At 40.2% G+C, this 25,419-nt stretch overlaps 1 protein-coding gene across 1 annotated transcript in view; it reads right to left on the bottom strand.

Annotated features, from left to right (window-relative positions):
- Positions 1 to 25,419, bottom strand: part of TRPM7 (transient receptor potential cation channel subfamily M member 7) — a 128,498-nt gene that overhangs the window by 20,492 nt on the left and 82,587 nt on the right. Inside the window, exons 20-28 of the mRNA XM_075858058.1 lie at positions 14,270 to 14,398; positions 12,720 to 13,034; positions 12,414 to 12,588; positions 11,207 to 11,333; positions 9,647 to 9,831; positions 8,639 to 8,771; positions 6,703 to 7,406; positions 6,096 to 6,175; positions 225 to 321 (exon numbers count right to left, since the gene is read on the bottom strand). Coding sequence (XP_075714173.1) covers positions 225 to 321; positions 6,096 to 6,175; positions 6,703 to 7,406; positions 8,639 to 8,771; positions 9,647 to 9,831; positions 11,207 to 11,333; positions 12,414 to 12,588; positions 12,720 to 13,034; positions 14,270 to 14,398 — 1,945 coding nt within the window. The remainder of the gene's footprint in view (positions 1 to 224; positions 322 to 6,095; positions 6,176 to 6,702; positions 7,407 to 8,638; positions 8,772 to 9,646; positions 9,832 to 11,206; positions 11,334 to 12,413; positions 12,589 to 12,719; positions 13,035 to 14,269; positions 14,399 to 25,419) is intronic.

Genomic DNA, 25,419 nt, shown 5'->3' with positions numbered 1-25,419 from the left:
CTCCCTTTACTATTACAGCTTCCATTCTTTTTTTTGAGATTGACAAACAAGAGCCAAGCAAACTGGCATCCAGAAGAATTTGATCCATCTTGATACTATGATAGTCATATTTGACTCATTCTAGAGTCAAGCTGCCAAATGAATATCAGATCATCAAAATCTCCAAATATTTGACTATCACACAGTAAAGCATTAATGCCTATAAATACAATGGCAGGACTCACATTGATCAAGTTGCAGAGACTGGGAGATGTTGCTGAGTTCTGTAAATCCAGCACAGGATTTCACTAGCTTCAAGCTGGAAGGAGGATAGGATTCCATCTACAAGACAAAGATAACGGTTTAATAAAGACTCACATTGTCTTGCCAATTGTAGATTATATACTAGAGTTTACCATAGTTACATAGTTAGTACGGCTGAAAAAAGACACATGTCCATCAAGTTCAACCAAGGGAAGGGAAAAGGGAAGGAAAAATTTCTACACATAGGAGCTAATATTTTTTTGTTCTAGGAAATTATCTAACCCTTTTTTAAAGCCATCTACTGTCCCTGCTGTGACCAGCTCCTGCGGTAGGCTATTCCATAGATTCACCGTTCTCACGGTAAAGAAGCCTTGTCGCCTCTGCAGCTTGAACCTTTTTTTGTCCAGACGGAGGGAGTGTCCCCTTGTTTTTTGAGGGGGTTTTACAAGGAACAGGATTTCACCATATTTTTTGTATGTGCCATTAATATATTTATATAAGTTAATCATGTCCCCCCTTAGTCGTCTTTTTTCAAGGCTAAATAGGTTTAATTCTTTCAATCTTTCCTCATAACTTAAATTCTCCATGCCCCTAATTAGCTTCGTTGCTCTTCTTTGTATTTTTTCCAACTCCAGGGCATCCTTTGTATGAACTGGAGCCCAGAACTGGACTGCATATTCTAGATGAGGCCTCACTAATGCTTTGTAAAGTGGCAATATTACATCCCTGTCCCGCGATTCCATGCCTCTTTTAATACACGACAATATCCTGCTGGCCTTTGAAGCAGCTGATTGACACTGCATGCTGTTATTGAGTTTATGATTTACAAGTACACCCAGATCCTTCTCAACAAGTGAATCCGCCAGTGTAGCTCCCCCTAGGACATATGATGCATGCAGGTTGTTGGTACCCAGATGCATAACTTTACATTTATCTACATTAAACTTCATCTGCCAAGTGGACGCCCAAACACTTAGTTTGTTTAAATCTGCCTGCAATTCATGAACATCTTCCATAGACTGAACTATATTACATAGCTTGGTGTCATCTGCAAAAATAGAAATAGTGCTATTAATCCCTTCCTCTATATCATTAATAAATAAGTTGAATAATAGTGGTCCCAGCACTGAACCCTGGGGTACACCACCTATAAACGAGGAGCATTCATAGAAGGAATCATTGACCACAACTCTCTGGATACGGTCCTTGAGCCAATTCTCAATCCAATTACAAACTATATTTTCTAAACCTATAGTCCTTAATTTACCCATTAGGCGTCTATGGGGGACAGTGTCAAATGCCTTTGCAAAGTCCAAAAACACTAAATCCACAGCGGCCCCTCTGTCTAGACTTCTGCTCACCTCTTCATAAAAACAGATTAGGTTAGTTTGACAACTTCTGTCCTTAGTAAAACCGTGCTGGCTGTCACTTATAATGCTATTTATTGTCACATAATCCTGTATATAGTCCCTCAATAGCCCCTCAAACATTTTCCCCACGATGGATGTTAAGCTTACTGGTCTATAATTACCCGGGGAAGACCTAGAGCCCTTTTTGAAAATAGGCACCACATTTGCCCTGCGCCAGTCCCTTGGCACTATACCAGTCACTAGAGATTCTCTGAATATTATGAAAAGGGGGACAGAAATAACTGAACTAAGCTCTTTAAGAATTCTAGGGTGTAACCGATCTGGTCCCGGGGCCTTGTGCACATTTATTTTATTTAATTTAGCTTGGACCATATCTACATTCATCCAATTCAGTATATCAACTGATATATTAACAGCACTGGCACCGGCTACATCAGCTGCTCCTTCTTCAGTTGTATATACAGAGCTAAAGAACCCATTTAGTAACTCTGCCTTCTCTTGATCCCCTGTGATCAACTCCCCATTACCACTATCTAGGGGTCCTACATGTTCAGACCTGGGCTTTTTTGCATTTATATGCTTGAAGAATTTTTTAGGATTTGTTTTACTATCCTTGGCCACCTGCCTTTCATTTTGTATTTTTGCTTATTTTATTACATTTTTACAGATTTTATTAAGCTCTTTATATTTTACAAAGGCTACAGCTGTACCCTCAGATTTGTATTTTTTAAATGCCCTTTTTTTGTCGTGTATTGCCCCTTTCACAGAAGGTGTAAGCCATGTGGGGTTTAATTTGAGTCGTTTATACTTGTTACCTATAGGAATACATTTTGCACTATAATAACTCAAAGTAGATTTGAAAATCTCCCATTTATCATTTGTTCCATTATTTGACATTAGTTCTTCCCAGTCTATATCCTGAATTGCCGCCCTCATCCTGGGGAAATTGGCTTTCTTAAAATTAAGTGTTTTTGCCCTCCCAGCCTGCGTTTGTTTTTTACAGTATAGGTAAAATGTAACTATATTATGATCACTGTTACCGAGGTTTTCACGAACATTGACATTCCCAACAAGCTCTGCATTATTAGAAATGACCAGATCCAACAGAGCTTCACCTCTAGTCGGGTCTTCCACAAACTGGCCCATAAAATTTTCCTGCAACAGGTTGAGGAAATGTCTCCCCTTTGCAGTTGAAGCCGAACCATGACACCAATTATTATCCCGGAAATTAAAATCTCCCATTATCATTACAGTACCCGCCTGTGCAGTGTACACGACGACTTACTACCCGAGTACGCTGAGCAAATACGACTTCAGTCATAAGTAAAATGTAACTAAGGATAAGTATTATCCTTAGCTTTCTAAACGATTTTACGATCGATTTTGGCCAATGGAAAACTATCCATTGGTTGGAACACATACGGTTTGTGCTACAATTGTAGCTTTTCGTTTACAATCGTCTCAGAAAAATCTATTTAGAGCAATGCAATTTCATTATATTTCACACCTATTTGCTGTTACCATCAGTTCCCTCCGCTTTCTGCGAAAAATCTGACAAAAACTTGTGTAAAACAGATCCCATTGTATTAAACATTAGAGGATCGGTCACTAGTTTAGTAATGTCCCATCTCCTAGCTAACCTAATAGGCGGTCACACTGATAATGCTAGTGAAAATTGCGTCCCAAAAAGACTTTAAAAAAAGTTGCTTTTTTTCTAAATATGCAAATGAGGCTATACTAGACAAGTGGGTGTGAACACCAGAAATTCTCCTGAGGTGGAGCTGCCTCACACCTGTCCTATCAGCATGAAGCTGCTTCACACAGTGTGAGAGACTGAGGCTGGAGGGAAGGGGGGGGGGGGGTCACTTCAAATAGCCATATCTCCGGCTGTGGACCACCTAGAACAGCGGTTCTGGTGGCATATGAAAGGTGAGATTCTAATCTTTCATATGGCACCAGTTCTAGCTGTGACACAACCAGAGAGATCACCAGCTGAAAACACAGTTGGGAATGGTAGCTATATATTATATGATCACGTGTTGCTGGGCAGGGAAGGGGGAGAAGCTGTATGCTGATTGGTCCGCGTCATACAGTAAACATTACACTGCCCAGAGAAAAAAAAAAAAATAGTTGCCTCCTATTTGGCAATTAGACCCACATCAGAATATTTAGAAAAATGCTCAGAACTGCAAATAATAAACATTTTTTAAAACAAATCACACTGTAGTTATCAGCAACATAACGCCTATTAGATTAGTTAGGAGATAGGGCATTAATAAACTAGTGACAAATCCTCTAAGATAATGGTCTGTAGAAAAGTACTTTATCTGTATCGGATAGAGATCTGGTGACTGCAGGCGTAGTCCATTATGGTAAGCTGAACTCATTAGGTCTGTGAAACCACGTTAACATAAAGCCATATGATATCTTGGTGACAGCTGCCACTAGAAGATGTATAGATAGTGGTATAAAGAGAATCACATAGTTAGCAACGGTTAAAAAATTATGCTCAATTTATATTAAGGAAGAGATGCGAACACATTATCCTCATTTTGCCACCCAATCTGAACCACTCACAAATCAGGACGAATCCATGCGATTTCTGCCAAATTCTGATCAGGAAAGATTATTCTAGTTTTTAACTGTTAGTTTAGGGGAGCCTGTACCCAATCTTATCTGAAAGGGTAATTCCAACGTTGCAGACGTTCTCATCTCATGCCAGAAGTTTGAACTGCACAATGCCCGAAACCTATACTGTAAACCTCCTATGCAGAAGAGGTTTCAGGGGTCATGCAGTTGCCTCTGCAAATGTACAGCAATATTTAACAGCGAAGTCTCTTGCTGCCTTCTATAAACTACTGGCAGGAGTCTAAAATGCCAGCAACATTAGAAATATTCATTAACTGCTCTAAAAGAGCAACTGCACATATTAGACACACATCAGACGTTTGATCAGTGGGGGTCTGGGTGCGGAGACCCCCACCATTGCTGAAACCAAGGTGCAGGAGCGCTCAGCTAAGTGCTATGAATCTCTGTATGTGATCAATGCTCTTAGTCAGGCTGAATATAGGATCCTAGATATTCTATGAGTTGTCTTCAGCCTAACGAGGAGCACCAATCACTGCCAATGGTGCAAAGCACTCAGCTGAGCACGTCTGCACCACCGTTTCTGCAACAGTGGGGGTCTCAGCACCTATACACCCACCGATCCAAACTTCTGATATGTCTCTAAGACCCAATCAAAATTTTGCTGAAAGTTCCATACTCTAAGTTAACAGGAGTTGAACCCGGTTGTGCTCTTCAGCTGCTGTGCGTTCAGACACGCTTCACTGCATAACATTTTGAAAATACATGGTTATTTCTGTTATCTGCCATCTTCAGCCAGTCTGGCCATTATCCTCTGATCTTTCTGATTAACAAGTCATTTCGGCCAACAGAACTGGCACTTTTAGTTTTGCACATTATTCTCTAATAAACGCCCAGGAGATCAGAAGTTTGGGATATTTAAACCTCCCTGTCTAGCACCAACAATCATTCCATGGTGAAAGTCTTAGATCACGTTTCCTTCCAATTCTGTTAGTTCGGAATAATGTCTGCGCCTCTTGACCAGGTCTACATGGTTTAATGTATTGATTTGTTGCCAGATGATCAGTGCAAATATCTAATCAACCAATGTTCCTCTGACACTTCTTTGCTCCTTTCAAAAGGAGCTATGTTTGGTGACTAGTGATCGTCACTAGGATCGCTCGCCCTCACACATTTCGATCATGTCAACAGCACATCTCCCTGTTTACACAGGGAGATGTACTGCCGACCACAATAACATTTCTTGCAGAATAAATGATACGGCCAGCTGATGAACGAGCGTTTGCCCTGTGTAAACAGGCAATGACCAGCTGATGAACAAGCAATGATTGGAAAAGGAGTGTTTACATGAACGCTCATTAAATCAAAAATTGACCCGTGTAAAAGGGCCTTAACTGTCTGGAGTGCAGACGTATCTCAAAGTGGCCACAAAGTATGCATCAACCTTAAAGTGGTATTCCCATCTTATACATTAATTGCATATCCACAGGATATGCCATAAGTGTCCAAAAGATGTGTCTCCCACCTATCGCTAGATCAGGGCCCCCTGTGTTACCTAGTCCTGATGTCACTGTATAAACCCATAAATATTAACAGGAGTTCCGGCAATATTGCAGCAAAGTGAGCTACACAGTTTCTGGAACTAAGGAAACAGCATTTTCATGACTACTATTAACTTCTGTGGGGGTTCCGGAAAAAGCCTTGCAAAACGTGGTTAGCTGTTTCTGTACTCCTGTAAACCTAGTCAGTGGCCAGAGCCCAGCGACAGCTAGAGAAGGTAGGACCCACACCTATTATACATTTATGGCATATCCTGGGCATATGCCATACATTTACGAAATGTGAACACCCCTTTAATAAAACAAATAGCCTATTAGAAAAGTATTGATTTCTTACATCTGCAGGGCTGATTTCGGCTTCAGTTTTGTTTTCAGTATTTTTCGGTTGCTTCTGTAGAATCAAAGTGTCTCTGTGACCTTAAAAACACAATTACAAATAAAAGCTTCAAACTTAGAGCATATTACTGGTGAGCTGCAGCAACAGAATGACCGATGATGACCAAACTGAAATCATTACAAAATACTGTATTTACTATGAAAGAGTCACCCAGCAGGTTCAGTAAAGGTTGTTTGATGCTTACTAACATTTTGCATTACCTCATATCGACAGGGAAAGGATGGGTAAAGGCTTGCCCCATTAGACAGTATTTCCTCTGCCAGTTGAATAAGGAACACAGAAGACTGCCCTGAAACTCTGACACTGGGCTAACCTGAAGACATTGGAACACCAGCTACAGTACTAGTATATTATGTTTTAGTACCGATGCGCGTACGTGTCAGATTGCATTTGAATTGACATATCTTCCTGGAGGATCCCTACCCTTCTGAGTTAAGGATCAGGGAAGTTCTATGAATAAAAACTTTCTATTTATAATGAATTAACACTTCATAGCATTAAAATTGGGATGAAACAGGAAATGAGAAATAAATAAGATCGTACATACCAACAAATGCGCCAAATTCCACAAGGTTGTCTACTTTTGAGGATCTTGGTTGGAGAGACATTTCTAGCTTTGATGCCATTTCCATTTGATTTTTCAAGCTTGGCTGCGTTGGCGTGCTTACAAAAAAGGTAGCTGAAGGTGAAGTGCAGCTTGGCATGCTACTGGTGGAGATGCCAGGGTTTGGATTTTCAACGAGCGATGCGGCTCCCAGTGCACTGTTTGGCAGTTCTCTAAGACAGTCAGCAGTAGAAACTAAGGCACTTCCAGATGGACCAGCACCTGGAATATTTAGTTTTTCTCTCTGAGGTGGAAAGAAGTCACCCACAATTTTTCCTACAGGATTTCTTTCATCTCTCAAAGAAATGTTGAATAGAAAGTTACTGTTGGCCTCGGAACTTCCTTGTGGAAATGATGAGCCAAAGAAATTATTAACACTATGCTTTTTCCTCATGGAGGAACGTAGGGGGCCATCATCAACCAGTGTCTGCCCCAAGTGCTTTGAAATGCTCATCTCACGGGTGATTTCATTGTGAACCTTGCTGGCCTCCGATGCTTTTTGTGCAGTAAGCGTTTTCAAGGTGTCCACAGTAAGGGCAGACAGATCTTGCAAGTGTCCGATTTGTGAATCCAAAGAGTGTAAAGAACGCTTTATATAGTTAACTCGATCTCCAACTTCTTTGATTTGTATACACATCTGTTCAACCCTAGAAATTCAAGATAGCGGATTAAGACAAGGAAAACGGCATAAAAACTAGCTTCAAGATTTAAATACATTACTTACCAACGCTAAATGGAAGTTAAAGTGTAAGGAGTCATTTAAATAAGTGCAGAACGTCCGCAAGAAATAAAACTAGGAGTAGCAACGCCGTATTATTTATGAAAACAAAGTTTTTGGAACAAACAATAATTAAATCCAGTGGCCTCTAAGGCTATGTTCACATTTGCGTCAGGGCTCTGTTCCGACATTCAGTTGGAGAGGAGCCCTGACTGACATAAACTGAAACCATAGGCTTCCGTTTCCATCACCATTGAAATCAATCAGTGAGCAGTTCTCTAACATGTGTATATAGGAGTATAGTGTGTCTGAACGCAAATACATTAAACGATTCCAGAGCGTCAGTAGGATATTTGTGCGTGTATGGTCAGCTTCAAACTAAAATCCATCCAATTACAAAAATGTACAGTTTAAATTAAATAAAAAATAAATAAAAGTTGTGTAACTTTGTAAATACTTTTTGTATCGATTTCAAAATTAGTTCTACATTTTCTTTAAGGAATCAGATTCTAAAGTAGGAAGTGTAAAACTAGCAACACAGCAACATTTTATTTAATAGGAAAAAGATTATGAAGTGAATTTTCAATTAAAGTGAATCTGTCATAGCTATGCTATGTATGGGACAAGTCCGCTCAATTATTAGCCAAATGGCAAAAAAAATATGTTGTGCCATTTTGGCTAAACGGAGCATTCAAAGAATACACTGGACTCCCTGCTATAAATCCGATGTATTCATGAGTGGAGTGATCTGCCCTCCTCCCGATGATTGACAGGCTACTGTGTATACAGATACACAGCAGCTCACTGTCAATCACCACAGCGAGGGGCGGGGCATCTGTCCTCATGAATACTCACAACTAGCACTCCGGTGTATTCTTTGATCGCGTCTATTAGCCAGGTTTCTCCCTTTGCACAGTAATGGGAACAAATCTGCAAATCAGCGTTAAATGGGTGGAGCGAGCGGCAGCTCATGCATACGACAGACTCATCTCTGGTGGGACTGCCTGAGCTCCACATGTAAGTTCTAGAAAACGGCGTCACTTTAGCAAATAAACGTCAGCTCGCTAATATCAGCGTGTTGGACACTACATTACGCTGCTCTCCATGAGGGCAGCAGTGTACAGGACAGGTTTCCTTTAAGTAAAACAAAATCATGAGTACCTGTCAGACGTAACACGAATTCTCTCTTCACTTCCCAAATGAAATTTATCATCCTTTTCATTGAAATATATTTCAACGCAAAGTTCCTCAAAATCATGAAGCTTCTTCTGGTCTTCCTCAGTTAGAAACAATTCTTAAAAAATAGGGAACGTTATGAGACAAGGGCTACACAGACATTAGGTCAAACTTTGTTTAGGCAGTCTTGGCGTTAACTATCGGGAAAAGAATGAACTAAAAATGTCCAATTACCCAGGCACTAACCCTACAGATGGAAAAAACACTCTGCACATCTCTCAAACCGACTTTGGGTTTCACTAGGTGGTTAGACAGCGGGAGGGGGTTCCCTCTGTCACCAAATCGGCACCCCGGTGAGGTGCCGATGTATTGTCAAGACAGCTGGGATCTAACAAAGGCACAACCTAATGGATTGTTTACTAGCTAGATTAGTTTATTACTGACAGGCAGTAATGCTTTGCAAACCAAAGCACTATATAAGTAATCAGCAGATCGCATTGTGAAGTCCCCTAGTCGGACTAAAAAAAATATTTAAATAATTCTATGGACAGTTACGCCACTGGAGCTTCCCAAGGAGTGTTCCTAGCCCTAGAGACTGGGGAGAGAAAGACATCCAGCACAGAGATGCCCGACTCGCTCCTCCTAATCTCCTGGCAACACTTCCACAGACCTCACCTGACGGCTGCCATTTAATCTTCCTTGACGATTGCCCCTCTGAGGACTACCTCCCGCTGCTTGGAATGTGGACACAGCAGGGCAGCTCCCAGGTGGTTTGAAGCAGGGAGAGGGGGCTGTATGGGCAACGTATAGCTCTGCAGGCTTATACAGTGGGATACAATACAGCATTCAGGTGTCTGACAAAAGGCCACAACGTGATGTGAACAGCACCTAAGACATTTTTTTTTTTCTCCCGATAATCGTGGCCCATTGGATTTCTATTAAAAGAAGAAAGTTTGGTAAAAACATTTAAAAAAAAATTAAATAAAAACTTACTTGGTCCATGTGAATATTTGTCTTTCTTTCTTCGTTTGCAGACAAAGCAGAAGAGGGAAGACAAGTGGCTGAAAATAATCAAAGGTGGTGGCAAGAAGGGCTTCTCGTGATAAGCCATAATGAAATGGTAGCGCTGGTACTTCCACACTATGTTTGAAATGGCCTTCACTTGGATGTATACATTGCTGAAATAAAAGGGAGTAGAAACACATTACACACATACCACAGCAGGTACACTTTAGAAACCCAATGAAAACTTCACAATAGTAGGTACTTTGCCGAGAACACTGCAGAAAAAAATGCCATCGGGACTAAAGTGAAATGGGCTGGGAATCTGATATTGTGGCAACATCTAGAGAGCACAAATACCAAGAGAGGATTACAATCATCCATTGTCCTAGATTGCTAACCAGCCATTTTTCTTTATTTCTTATTACGTTACTGTCAAATATAAGACAATGAAGACTAAAACATGGATCAATATTTTTGCCTTCATTGTCTTAGGCCCAATTCACACAGAGTTTTTTGGCGCGGAAACCGCGTGGGAAAACGTGCCAAAAAACGTCTGAAAATGCCTCCCATTGATTTCAATGGGAGGCGGAGGCGTTTTTTCCTGCGAGCGGAAAAAAACGCTTGCGCGAAAAAGAGGCATGCCCTATCTTTGGTCGTTTTTGTCTCTGACCTCCCATTGATATCAATGGGAGGCAGAGAAAGCGTATTTCGCGGCGTATTTGCCTGTGGCACTCAATAGGCGCGAGCGAAAATCGTGGCAAACTGCGTGCAGGCAGATCAAAATCTGCCTCAAAACTCCAAACAGAACTTTGAGGCAGAATTTTCTGCCTGCGAAAGACTCCGTGTGAACATACCCTTAAATTGGAAAAACATGGAGGGAGATTTCCCAAGCTAAATGTGCCAAAATGCTGGCTCAATTTGGGCTGGCGTGCATGATTTTCACCACATTTATTGTGTGTTCTAGACACTTCTTGCGTCTTATTAGACGGTTTTAAAAAAGGGTCTGTCAAATTTCCTCTTTTAAGCCATGACCCTTTTTATAATCTGGTAATTGGTAACAGGTGTGCGTTTCATATCATGCTCATCTCTAAAGATGAAAATCTTAATGGGAATAGACAAGTAAACAAACGTATGTCACATTAGTATTAGGGCTCATTCAGACGAACTTAAAACTTGTCCGTGTGCTGTGCATGAAAATCACGCACAGCACGCTGACACATTGCTTTCAATGGGGCCATTCACACATGCAGGAGTTTTCACGCAGCGTGAAACTCACTGCATGTCCTATATTGATGTGTTTTTCATGCACCTACACGCCCATTGACATCAATGGGTGCGTGAAAATCACACAGCACTCGGATGCACATCCGTGTGCTATGCGTGATTTGCGCATCAAGTCCATTGAAAAATAAAAAATATGTGCTTTGCAAGTGCGTGAAAAACACATGCCACTCACAAAGCACAGATGAAATAACGCAACGCACACGGACCAGATTGACGCGCGCGCGTAGTCTTAAGCATTTAAAAAACAAGCACAAAATGACTTACTTAAAAAATGCTATGAGAAGATTCACCATAATGATATATTGCACAAAGAGATAGACCGCTTGAAGAAACGGGGTAACCCATGTTCCAGCAGCGCACAGATCTTTCACCTCAGAGTTATCGGCACAAACTATTAAAAAAACAACAATTAAAAAAATTGGTTATCGTGTCAATATTAGTCTACGTTACATATATCAACACTGACAGACAGATGAATTGATTGGTTTTGGCTTCTGAAGAAGCTTATGCAGTGATAAGTAGACACATTATATGCGGACACAAAGTGGAGGAGATTTCCAATGCAACCAGAAGATTCCAGCTTTCATTTTTTCTAGTTCAGGTCAGAATATGGAAGCAGCAATGTGATCACAACAAAGCACGCATTGTAAGGCCCTGTTCACACAGTTTTGCAGGCAGATTTTGACCTACCTGCAAATCCTTGGCGCGACTTTCGCAGCGTTTTACGCCCGCGGCCATTGAGCGCCGTAAAGCAAAAAACTTTTTCTCTGCCTCCCATTGATTTCAATGGAAGGTCAGAGACGGATGCCGCTTTTTTTTACTGCAAAACTGAAAACTGCCGCAGAAGAAAAGGCCTCCATCTCCCATTGAAATCAATGGGAGGCGGTTTCGGACGTTCTTTTTGCCGCTGATTAAGACGCGGTTTCCGCGTAAAAAAAAAAAAAACTCAGTGTGAACTGGGTCTAAATATACAATATAGTAAAAAAAGGGGCCACAAATAACACACAGATCAAGTCAATAGCAAATTAATAGATATTGAAAAGGGTACGGCAGTTTCAGCAAATAAACTATATTCATTGTATATTGAAAGGTTATACAATTCTCCAATAAACTTTCTTTATTACTTCCTAACATTTTTTAACATCTCGGTTTGCGGTCATTCAATATGAACCTTCGTTGTTTACTTCCTGGGGATTATGATCAGTCCTGATCATGTGATCGACACACAGGTGGAGAGCTCGTTACAGTACAGCTCAATCTTAGTGAGCCAATGGACTGCATGAACATCACATGACCAGGTTGTTGCTGTCCTTTTTGAAAGGGGGGCTCTGAAAAATTAAAACTAGAATATGATTGGTTATTCTACTTTTCCCTCGAACTACTTTCTTCACATATCCCACAATATCAATAAATAGTAATAATATTTTTTCAAACTTAAAAATAAATAAAAAGAAGGCGTAGAAGGTCTTACCATCTATTTCATAAGCATACACTTCACCAAACATCATCCAATAAGGCTGGAACACAATATTCCTGGCAAGAGTCCAACTTGGTCCTTCATATGGATAGAGAATTGCTTGCCTTGGAACACCAAAACTCAAGAGTACGACAGCCATAATGACAACAATGTAGAACATATTTGCCACCTGTTAAAAAAACACAAAAATAAGTCCACGTACTAAATATCTTTATGGTAACCATGAACATCACATCTGAATAACGCAAATACAATGGTATACAATTCCAATGTCATTGAAGTGTTCCACACTTGACGTACCATTTTGCCAATCATCATTACATATGGTCCAGCTTGTTGATTGACGGCCAAGAAATCCAATAATCTGACATACCAAAAAATTATATTCAGACAATAGGTCAGTCTCCCAGCAATAAAAACGACATTATGGACACCTTCATCGTCGTCATCAACGTCATTGTCTAATGGAGTTTCCAAGTTATAATTATAAGCTCCAAGCCTCAGCCCGCATCCAATGAAGAAAGTCATGATAGCAATTGTATCAGTGATGTTGAAATAGTCCCCGAACCACACCTTTACCTTCTGATTAATTTTCCCAGCTTCAGACATAAAAATCTGCAATAAAAAAAAAATAGCCTAAATATCTAAGAAAAAAATATTTAGACACATGGAGCATCATGAATTCGCCCATCAGGGGTCACCAAATGGCACCATTACACAAAGCTAGGATGTGAATATACGCAACTGATAAATGGGATTAAGATGCCTTCACACGCAGCGCTTTTTTTAGCGTTTTATCTGCAGTTTCGATGCTTTTTTGCTGCAAAATAATGCTGCGGCAAGATGTTAGCTGGAAGTCAATAGGAAAATATTAAAAACACTACTAAGTTGCGTTTTTTATGGCACCATGGCATTTTATTTTTCTTCAAACCGCAACAAGGTGTCTGTTTTTGCATTTTTCAATAGACTTTTCTATAGGAAATAAAAACCTCTTGAGAAAAACACGTCAAAAATATGTGACTACAAAAAAACTCCACCCAAAAAAAAAAAAACTTAATAAAAACTCATGAAAAGTTTAGTAATATAGAAATATAAAACTATTGAAAAATAAAATAAATGTTTTCCCATTCTTCCCTTAATGTAAAAAAAACCAAAACAAAAAAACAAAAACTTAAATTGGTAGTTCCATGTACGAACAATTACAATATAATATTATTTAAGCTGCAGAGTAAACATTGTAAAAATAAAAACAAAAAAGAAAAAAGCCAGAATTACTGTTTTATGGCCACCGTATCCCCCTAAAAAATGGTTATTAAAAACGAATTATAAGTCGCATGCACCCGAACATTGTACACAAAAAACTACAGCTCACCCTACAAAAAAACAAAACATTATGGGTCTCAGACAGAACATTATTTTTTTTTTTTAAATGTTTTTGTTTTGTAAAAGTAGTAAAACATAGAAAAAGAACACAAACTATATAACTCTGGTATGTGTATTGACCCGCAGAATAAGCTTAACATGTAATTTTTACCACAAAGTGTACGCCGTAAAACTGAAACCCAAAGACAATAGAGGAATTGCTATTTTTTTTCCATTCTACAAAATATATTTTTTTAACGTTTCTCAATACATTATATGGTGCAATTAAGAACTACACCTTGTCCCACAAAAAAACATGAAAAAAATAAATAAAAAACCTCATATGGTTATGTAGACGGAAAAATACAAAAGTTATGGCTTTTAAAAGGTGGAGAAGAAAAAACGAAAATGGGAAAAAAAATGGGAAAACTGGCTGTGACGGCAAGGGATAAATAAAGTTCAAAACATACATAAAATCAAATACCAACCTCTCTAATTTTTTCAATTGCGGAGGTAAAAATGTAGGCAATGACAATCCACTCTTGGGCAGTAGGCAATGGCTCCAGCTTTACAAGAACCACGAAAGTGAAAAGCATGAGAAAAGCCAAATAAAACAGCTGAAAGATAAAGAATATTAATTGTTGAGGTAACATACCCTGGTAAATACCAGACTATCAACATTGTTTATCTATCTAGAATATTATATATATTTTCAAAACGAAAACTACCCATTAAAATTGTTAAATGTCTTCAGAAAATATGACATTATTGGAATCCCGTATCTAAGATTTTAAAAATGGTTAGTGTTTTCTTCTTTTTTTTATAATCCACATAAAAAAAAAACCAATCTTGAAATACTCCAGTTTTCACACTGGCCACTGAAGCACACAATTGGCTGACACTTCCTGTTTTCTGTAGCTCACTTGTCAGCTTTGCTCTATGAGTGGGAGAAAATGACCAGTCACCTCAGGATCATTAGAAGGCAGGGGATTTAAAGGCTATGGACACCTTTGAATTGAATTTTATTACTTTTCATTTTCTTCCGAAATGAAAAAACTTTCTAAATAGTCTTCATTAAAAGTGTCTTGCCATTTAGCTGCTGTATAGTCTGTGCAGCTCCTGTTGATAACTGGATGTGCTGCGGATTCTGACAAATCCGTCATCCTCTTCTCCTGAGAGGCTAACGTAATCTGTACTCCCCTTCCCTTCTCTCAGTATTAGGGTGCAGTCGTACGCGGTAGATTTTGGTGCAGAACTGTTTGCGACTGAAAATCAACTCCCTATATTTGATTTGGCCTGTTTCTGCAAGTTCCCTTCAGATGTAAACGGATTTTCAATCAAAGAAAAATTCTACCGCGTGTGACTGCTCCCTTAGCGATTATAGCAGGGAGGGGGAAGAGGTTGTACATGGCAGATCAGTGATTGGAGAGGGGGAAAAAGCATCCAAGTATTCAGGGAGGGCAGAGCACACAGACGGTTAGTATCAGAGTGTAGATAGGGAATAGAGCAAAGAGGGAATGACACCGGCTACCAGTGTAGAGAAAGCTGTGCTAACACTTGAGAGCTAGTGAAGGCAGCAGCATTGTGGACTCACAGAGATCACATTCAGCATGTATTACTCGGAGGGACACATTCATGGGTCTGAAAGTCAAACGAGGAAAAACTTGCAAACGAGATATCAGGGTTCTGAAAATGAATGAAGGAAGGAAGGAATAAAGATCAAAGCCTGAAACCTAGCACAACTTTTTTTATTTTTTAGGTAACCTGTAACATATATAAAAATTATTTTTCCCATGTCAAAGGTTTCTAAAGCCTTTCATGACCGCTCTATTGTCCTGTTGGAGGCCTAGATAAGGCAGAGTAGCAGCTCATTACACATCTATCATGCCCCTATCTGGGGGAGGGGGCTGTACTCTGTCACCTCCTGGAGGATGTAATAGTCTATTACAATTTTTTGCCAATTACTATAACTCCAATTCATTTCAGCTACCATAAAGCAAAGAAACACACTGCTGCCCTGTTTATACAGACAATACAAGGAAGTAGTGTCTCACCAATATTGAAATAATTTTTTTTTTTTTTAAAAGTACTGTAGCTACATTTAAAAAAACCCCAGAAGAAACCCTCTCTTTTACAGACTTAAAATCGAACTAAAAAAAAACACCGAAAAAAACAAAAACCACAAGCTGTACCAGAAGGAGTTAGTTTTTGGCTCCCTTTTAGAGTACATAATTTATTAGAATTTTTTTTGAAGGGGGTGCAAACCCCCCCAAAGAAAAACAAACAAACCTGCAGTTCTGCCATTGTTAATTGTGTTTGTTTTTTTTTTCTTGCAGTTTACTAGGTGTTAACCCCTTCCCGAGTTCAGGGGGGGGGGTATGGATCGAGCTCACAAGCATGTTGGCTGTATGACACAGCTGACACTTTAGTATAACGAGCAGAATCCCGCTCGTTAAACCCCCTCAGATGCCCGGTCAATAGCGACTTAAGCATCTAAGCCGTTAGAAATGGGGGGTGGCCCCCTCTCACGTTGCATCATTTTATGTTTGGGGTATCGTACATTTTGTGGGACAAGAACGTATCAATGCCTAAGCACCGACACCCTTGCAAAACATGTTTGTCCCACACAAAATTTCTAACATTTGTGCGTGTGGGTTCAGAGAGGTGTATGGATTTGGGGGAGGGGGGCTTTTTATTTCTTATTACATTTTAACATATTTTTATTTTTTTATTTTTTTTAACTATAGGGGCACACTAAGCAGGGAACACATTAACTTTGTGTTCCCTGCTGTCCTCCTTTACACGTCACTAACAGTGATCTAATGGGAAGATCCTTTAGATCACTTATCAGTGATCAGTATACACAGACACGCAGGGAAGATCGCATCTCATCTGCATGCCTGCAAGCCCTCTCTGCACACGGAATCAATGATGACATCATGGGGTCCCTAGCAACCACCCGGATACAAAAGCAGCGGACAGGAACATCGCTCTCGATATGAGGGTTTTCAGAGGGAATTGAATATTTAAGTCTCACGTCACAAAGAAGGGTCAAGTAGTCTGTGTGACAGCCCGATTCTACAGATGGCACTGCTTTAAGGAGATGTGCAGTACCATCAGCACGTAAATTAGTGGGCTTCCTGCACAGGGACCATGCCATTTTCCTGTAATTTACAAGTCGTTACGAATACCAAATTAGTATATATTTTTCTCGCTTACATTTTAGTACTTTGCACAAGGAAAAAAACATGTTTTATGGACACAAGTAATTTTTACTTGTCTCCACATTAAGAGAGCCACGTCTTTAATTCTCTGTAGCTGTATGAGGGCTTGTTTATTCACACACACACACACTTTTTAGCTGGAATGGTTTGCGGCGCCATGGTCGCATTTTCAAAGCCCCTGAGGGACTAAAAAACAGTGGCAACACCGCAAAAGTGACCCCATTTGGGAATCTACACCACTTAAGAAATCTATCTAGGGGTATAGTGAGCCCACAGGTATTTTGCAGAATTAACAAAAATGTGGAATTTTCATTTTCACAAAGGATAAAGGAGAAAAAGCCACCCAACATTTGTAAAGCAATTTCTCCAGAGTATGGCTATACCCCACGTGTGGTTATAAATGTTTATTAGAAATTAATTAACCCTTTCTGGACTGATCCATTTTTGTTTTTTCTTTTTCGTTTTTCCCTCCCCGCATGCCAAAAGTCATAACATTTTTATTTTTCCGTCAATAGAGCGGTGTGAGGGCTTATTTATGCGGGAGGAGTTGTAGTTTCTATTGACACCATTTAATGTACTGGGAAACTGAAAATAAAATGACATTATTTACGTGCTGAAATTGGAAAAAGCTGCAATTCCCTCCTTGTTTTTTTGGTTTAATTTTTAAAACTTTTACCATGCAGTGAAAAAGGCAACTTACATTTTTTCTGCGACTCAATACAATTACGGCGATATCGAATTTATATACTATTTTTTAATATTTTACTACTTTTACAAAGTAAAAACAGTTATAAAAAAAAAAAAAACCTGTTTTGTTTCACCATGCCTCCGAGGCGCATAATTTTTTTTATTTTTGGTCAATTGAGATGTAATTTTTTTTTGCGGGATGAGCTGTTTTTATTGGTACCATTGTTTGGTACACACGACATTTTGAGCACTTATTAAAAAAAAATTGACAGCTAAGGTGACCAAAAAATTGCCATTTCGGCATTTTACATTTTTTTTACGGCGTTCACCGTGCGAGTTAAATAATGGTATATTGTTATAGTGCGGACTTTTACGGATGCAGCGATACCAATTTTGTATATTTTCTACATTACTTTAGAGAAAAAATTATTCATTAGTTCGCTGGTACAACACACTGCAATACTAATACGTTGCGGTATATTGTCATTTTTATAGGCTCCTGTAACAGCTGTTCCTGTCAGCTGTGATACACAGCCGGCACCCGCAGCGTATGGCGCGGGCTCAGCGCTTGATCCGGCTCCATAAATAACCCCCCCCCCGCACCACGACGTGCCATTACGTCGTGGTGCGTGAAGGTTTTAATGAGCAGCGGACGGTGCAGAGTGAAAATAACAATTTTCCACTGATATGCCATTTTAATGCACAATATGTTGTGCCCAGTTTGTGCCACTGAAGACGAATACCTCATAAAATGTTAAGCGGGTTCTCCCGGGTATGGCGATGCCATATCTGTGGATGTAAACTGCTGTTTGGGCACACTGTAGGGCTCAGAAGAAAGGGAGCGTCATCTGGTTTTTGGAGCGCAGATTTTGCTTGGTAGTTTTTCTGTTTGGGGTTTTGCTGGTATTTCAGTTTATAATGTGGGGGCATATGTTATCTGTGCGGACATCATCAGGGCATAATAAGAGGGTATAATAATGGGATAAATAAATAATAATCCGCGGATATGTGGCCAGTGTAACTGATAAATGGTGCCCAATCTTACCGCTTTTACAACACTGCACATTTTGCGTCACCATATTCTGAGAGCCAGAACTTTTCTATTTTTTCTCCACTGGAGCTGTGCGAGAGCTTATTTGTTGCGGGACAATCTGTATTTTTCATTGGTACCATTTTAGGGTACATGCGATTTTTTGATCATTTTTATTCCATTTTTTGGCAAGCAAGGTGACCAAAAGCCATCAAGTCTGAAGCTTTATTTTATTTTTTTAGGACGTTCATCCTGGGCGATAAATGACAATTTTACTTTATTTATTGGTACTATTTTGGGGTACATGCGACTTTTGATCACTTTTTATTCTATATTTTGGGAGGGGTGGTGACCAAAAAGTGATTCTGGCATTGCTTTTTGTGGTGTTCACCGTGCCGTAAAATTAATATTATACTTTTATAGTTTGGGTCGTTACTAACGCGTGATACCAAACGTGTACTTTTTTTTTTTTTTTAAGGTGTTAATTTTTTTCCTATAATAGACTTCTTATAGGAAAAAAAGCGTGTTTATGTAACTTATATTTACACTTTTGTAAAACATTATTACCTTTTTTTTTAACTTTTTCTTTTGTCCCACTAGGGGACTTATAGACTTGAAGCTCTGATCGCTGCTAGAATACATTACACTACCTACGTAGTGTAATGTATTCTAACTGTCATTGTGACGTGACAGTCACTCTGATAGGAAGCCTATGAGGACCAGCCCAGAGAATTGCTTGTAGGGGCTACCTATCTACTCTAAACTCATTAACCCCTTCCCTCTTTAGCCACTTTTGACCTTCCTGACCGAGCCTCATTTTTCAAATCTGATATGTTTCACTTTATGTGGTAATGTGTAATAACAGGCAGTTATAACACACAAAATTGTTGCTAGTTAACACCCCCCATATGTCTACATTAGATTGGCATCGTTTTTTGAACATCCTTTTATTTTTATAGGACGTTACAAGGCTTTGAACTTTAGCAGCAATTTCTGACATTTTCAAGAAAATTTCAAAGGCTATTTTTACAGGGACCAGTTCAGTTGTGAAGTGGCTTTGAGGTCCTTATATATTAGAAACCCCCAAAAAGTCACCCCATTTTAAAAACTTCACCCCTCAAAGTTTTCAAAACAGCATTTAGAAAATTTCTTAACCCTTTAGACTTTTCACAGGAATTAAAGCAAAGTAGAGGTGAAATTTACAAATTTCATATTTTTTTGCAGAAATTAATTTTTAATCCAATTTTCTTTATAACACAGAAATTTTACCAGAGAAATGCACAGTTTTACCAGAGAAATGCAACTCAATATTTAGCAGGAATGGTTTGCAGAGGCCATGTTACATTTGCAAAGCCCCTGAGGGGACAAAACAATGAAAATTCCCAAAAAGTGATTCCATTTAGGAAACTACAACCCTTGAGGAATTCATCTAGGGGTGTAGTAAGCATTTAGACCCCATAGATGTTTCATAGAATTTATTAGAATTGGGCAGTGAAAATAAAAACCATCCTTTTTCTTCAATAAGACGTAGCTTTAGTGCAAAATGTTTCATTTTCTCAACAAATAAAGGAAAAAAAAGAACCCAACATTTGTAAAGCAATTTCTCCCAAGTACGGAAATACCCCATATGTGGTCAGAAACTGCTGTTTGGGCACACGGCAGGGCTCAGAAGGGAAGGAGCGCCATTTGGAGTGCAGATTTTGCTGGATTGGTTTCTGGGCGCCTATGGGACCAAAACAGTGGAAACCCCCCAGAAGTGACCCCATTTTGGAAACTACACCCCTCAATGCATTTACCTAGTGGTGTAGTGAGCATGTTAACCCCGCAGGTGTTTTGTAGAAATTAGTGTGCACTCCATGTTGCAGAGTGAAAATGGGATTTTTTTCCATAGATATGCCAATATGTGGTGCCCGGCTTGTGCCACCATAACAAGACAGCCCTCTAATTATTATGCAGTGTTTCCCGGTTTTAGAAACACCCTACATGTGGCCCTAATCTTTTGCCTGGACATACGACAGGGCTCAGGAGTGAGAGAGTACCATGCGAAATTGAGGCCTAATTTGGCGATTTACAAAGTATTGGTTCACAATTGCAGAGGCTCTGATGTGAAATAATAAAAAGAAACCCCGGAGAAGTGACCCCATTTGGAAACTGCACCCCTCAAGGCATTTATTAAGGGGTGTAGTGAGCATTTCACCCCACACGTCTTTTCCATAAATTAATGCGCTGCGGATGGTGCAAATTAAAAATGTATATTTTTCCCTAGATATGCCATTTCAGTGGCAAATATGTCATTCCCAGCTTATGCCACTGGAGACACACACCCCAACAATTGTTAAAAGGGTTCTCCCGGGTATGACGATGCCATATATGTGGAAGGAAACTGTTGTTTGGGCACGCTGTAGGGTTCAGAGCGGAGGGAGCGCCATTTGGCTTTTGGAGAGCGGATATTGCTTGGTAGTAGTTTTGTTTGCGTATTGCTGGTGTTTCCGTTTATAATGTGGGGTACATGTAAGCTGGGCAGAGTACATCAGGGGCATAGTCAGGTGGTATAATAATGGGGTAAAAAAAACAATAAAATGATCCATATATGTGTGTTACAATGTGAAGCAATCATTTCTGCACAGGCCGGTGTCGCACTGATATATGGCGTCCTTTCTTATGCCCCTTTTGGTCCACACTCCGCACCTTTGCAGTTTGGGGAATTTTGCTGGGAAAGTGTTGTCCTGGTATAATACGGGCAACGGCGCTCCCAGCGGACATGTTTGGGCCCTCCCTTTCCTGGTTCCCTAATTTTTGGTCCTTGATAAATCGCCTCTTCAAACAACTGCATATTTTTTATTTCCTGACTTATTGGAGCCATAACGGATTTTATTTTTTCATAGACGTAGCGGTATGAGGGCTTTTTTTGCGGCACGTGCTGTAGTTATTATTGGTACCATTTTGGGGTACATGCGACTTTTTGATCACCTTTTACCTTATTTTTTGGGAGGCCAGGTAAACAAAAAAAACGCAATTCTGGCATGGTTTTATTTAGTTTTTTTTATTCAGCGTTCACTATGCGTTATAAATTACATGTTAACTTTATTCTGCGGGTCAGTATGATTCCGGCGATACCTATTTTATAGGACTATGTTTTGCAACTTTTTGCACAATAAAACTACTTTTGTAAAAATAATGTATTTTTTCTGTCGCCAAGTTGTGAGAACCATAACTTAATTTTTTTGTCGAAGCAGCTGTATGATGGCCTGTTTTTTGCGAGACGAGCTATAGTTTTTATAGGTACCATTTTTGGAATACGTGCGACTTTTTGATCATTTTTTTAATTCCAATATTTATAGATCAAAGTAACCAAAAAACAAAACTCTGGTATAGGTTTTTACGGTTATTTTTATGCGGTTCACCGCGTGCAATAATATAATATTTTGATACCTCAGGTCGTTACGGTCGCGGCGATACCAAATACGTATGGTTTATTATTTTTTTTCAATAATACTTGCAACTTTTATTGTTTTCAAACTTTTATTTTTTTCACTTTTTTTTTACACTATGGGACTTGAAGGTCCAGCTGTCAGATTTATTTTTTTCTAATACATTGCACTACCTACGTAGTGCAATGTATTAGATCTGTCAGTTATTCACCGACAGCAAGCCGATTAGGCTTCGCCTCCCGGCGGGGCCTAATCGGCTTCCGTAATGGCAGAGCAGGAGACCATTGTGTCTCCTGTTGCCATAGCAGCAGTCGCCAGTCCCGATTGTCTCTCAGGGCTGGCGATCTGCTAGTAACCGCTACGATGCAGCAATCGCTTTCGATTGCTGCATCGAAGGGGTTAATGGCAGGGATCGGAGCTAGCTCCGGTTCCTGCCGTTACAGGTGGATGTCAGCTGTAACATACAGCTGACTTCCACCGCTGATGACGCCGGATCAGCTCCTGACCCGGCGCCATCTTGCCGGCGGCTACGGAAGCCGGATCTTTACCGGTTTCCGTGCTAGGCAGACCGGGAGGCCAGTATTAGGCCTCCGGTTGTCATTGCAGCCACCGGAACCCCCTGGCAATTTCATTGCTGGGGTTCCGATGAGCTGCAAACACCTTAAGTGCAGCGATCGCGTTTGAGCGCTGCACTTAAGCGGTTAATGGCGGGGATCGAAGCTAATTTCGGTCCCCGCCGTAACAGTCGGATGTCAGCTGTAAGATACCCGGCGAATGGGTACGGCAAAATGCGGGAAGTCAATGCTTTCCATGGTGTACCCATACGGCAAATGTCGGGTAGGGGTTAAATGCGGCGATCACAATCGGCCGCCGCATCTAAGGGGTTAGTTGTCGAATTCAGCGGCGACGGGCCGCTGATCGGCAACGGGGAGAGCAGGGCAGATGCCCTACACAGTGATCCGCTGCTGCGGTATAGCGCCGAACGGCCTTTAACTGTTAATGCGTGGACGTAAATGCACGCCCAGGTGGGCAAAGATACTGCTCACCTGGATGTGTATGTACGCCAAGGTGTGCGAAGAGGTTAAGATCACTAAAAATACAATTAAATTCACATCACTGACCTAACCACTTATTCCAAACAACCACGCAATATAAACTAGTTAACTTTTTTCTATGTGTCCTTGGAAATGCAGTGGCAGTTTGTTTTTTAAAACCGGAAAAAAAAAAAAAACATTTCAGGGGAGACACTTTTTTCTGTTTTTATTAAACTTACATTTATTTTTTTGTCCCACTAGGGTGTTTGAAGCATTATTGCCTGCCAGTATATCACTGACATGCAAACAATGAGGCCTAAACGGCAGACAGAGCCTCCTCTATTAATCCCTTCACGACTGCCATACGGCTATATACGTTATAACTGTTGATGCCCCGTGCCGTTAGCAAGTGTATAAACATTGACAGCCTGGAATGGGTTTAATGAGTGCAGTGCTGCTTCAATGTGAGCAGCACTGCACTCGTGACCCCCTGTAGGCAGCACAAAACCCTATGTAGATAGCACCACCTAAGCTCCCTCTAGCATCGGAATCCCCAGCCAGCGCTCTGGCCGAGAATTCCCCTCCTAGATGGAGCCCCCACCGCCATTTGGACAGTGACGTGGCCGAGGAATCCACCAATGGAGAAGCCCCTGGTGTCACTATCCATATATGGACAATGTCGTCAGTGGCTCTCTCTAGGAGCGGAATTCCCGGTGTCAGATCGCTCTGTGCCGCAGATTCCGCTACTGGAGAAGGCCCTGATGTCACTATCCATACATTTGGCAGAGATGCTCATACAGGGAGCTACAGTGGCGCTATTTACAGGAAGGGGGTGCCATTTACGGGGTGGGTGGCGCTATCTGCAGCGGGGATATTGCTAAATACAGGTGGGATGTTGCTATCTACAGGGGGGTGGCGCTATCTATATGGGTGCTGTGACATATTGGCACTATCTACATGGACACTGTGTGTGGCACTATGTAGGCATTATCTACAGGGAGAACTGTGGTACTGAGGGCATTGTGGCACTATTTACAGTGGGCACTGGCATCATCTATGTGGCACTATCAACAGTGGTATTGTGTCACTATCTACATGGGCACTGTGGTATTTCCAGGGGGTTTGAGAGTGTTCAGACCGCACCAGGTTTTTGTATGGGTGCATGCGTAGGGGCCCAACCCATACAATAATTAAAAAGGTACTATGCCTCCACAAGCGTTCAGCCGCCATTCCCTAAGTGCCATTTTACAGGACCAAGGATAGCCTTGGGGTCACATTGATGTCGTTTATTTGGGATGGGGTATTTGGCTCAGAAACATTGATTTAACCCCTTAATGACAAGCCTATTTTAGACCTTAATGACCAAGCTATTTTTTACGTTTTTGAATAGTCGCATTCCAAGAGCTATATCGTCTTTATTTTAGCGTCGACATAGCTGTATAAGGTCTTGTTTTTTGCGGGACAAGTTGTATTTTTTAATAGCACCATTTTGAGGTACATATTTATTGATTAACTTTTATTAACTTTTTTTGGGGGTGGAATAGAAAAAAAATCTGACATTTCGCCACTCTTTTTCACGTCTTAAATCTGCGCCGTTTACCGTGTAGTATAAATAACACAATAACTTTATTCAGCGGGTTGTTACGATTGCAACGATACCAAATTTGTATCGTTTTTGTATGCTTTACTACTTTTACACAGTAAAAACGCTTTTTTTTCAAAATTATTTGTTTTTGTGTCTCCATATTTGAAGAGCCGTAACGTTTTTATTTTTTCGCCGATGCAGTTGTATGAGGACTTGTTTTTTGCGGGAAGACTTGTAGCTTTTATTGGTACCATTTTGGAGTAGATGCGACTTTTTGATCACTTTTTAATCACATTTTTTTTAAAGTCAGTATTCACAGAAAACAGCAATTTTTCCGTCGTTTTTAATTTAATTTTTTACGACGTTCACCGTGCGGGTTAAGTAATGTAATAGCTTTATAGTCTGGGTCGTTACGGACGCGGCGATACCAAATATGTGTAACTTTTTAACTGTATTTTGGTTTTTTAATAGTAAAGCAGTTTGTAAGGGGAAAAAGTGGGTTTTTCATTTTTTTTTTTTATTAACTTTATTTTACTTTTTTTTAAACTTTTTTACTAGTCCCATTAGGAGACTTCACTATGCGATCTTCCGATCGCTATTATAATACACTGCAATACTTCTGTATTGCAGTGTATTATGCCTGTCCG

This window comes from Rhinoderma darwinii, chromosome 3 (assembly GCF_050947455.1).
Source record: "Rhinoderma darwinii isolate aRhiDar2 chromosome 3, aRhiDar2.hap1, whole genome shotgun sequence".
NCBI lineage: Eukaryota > Metazoa > Chordata > Amphibia > Anura > Rhinodermatidae > Rhinoderma > Rhinoderma darwinii.
Note: the sequence above shows the minus strand (reverse complement) of the source record. Positions and strands in the feature narration are given on the sequence as shown.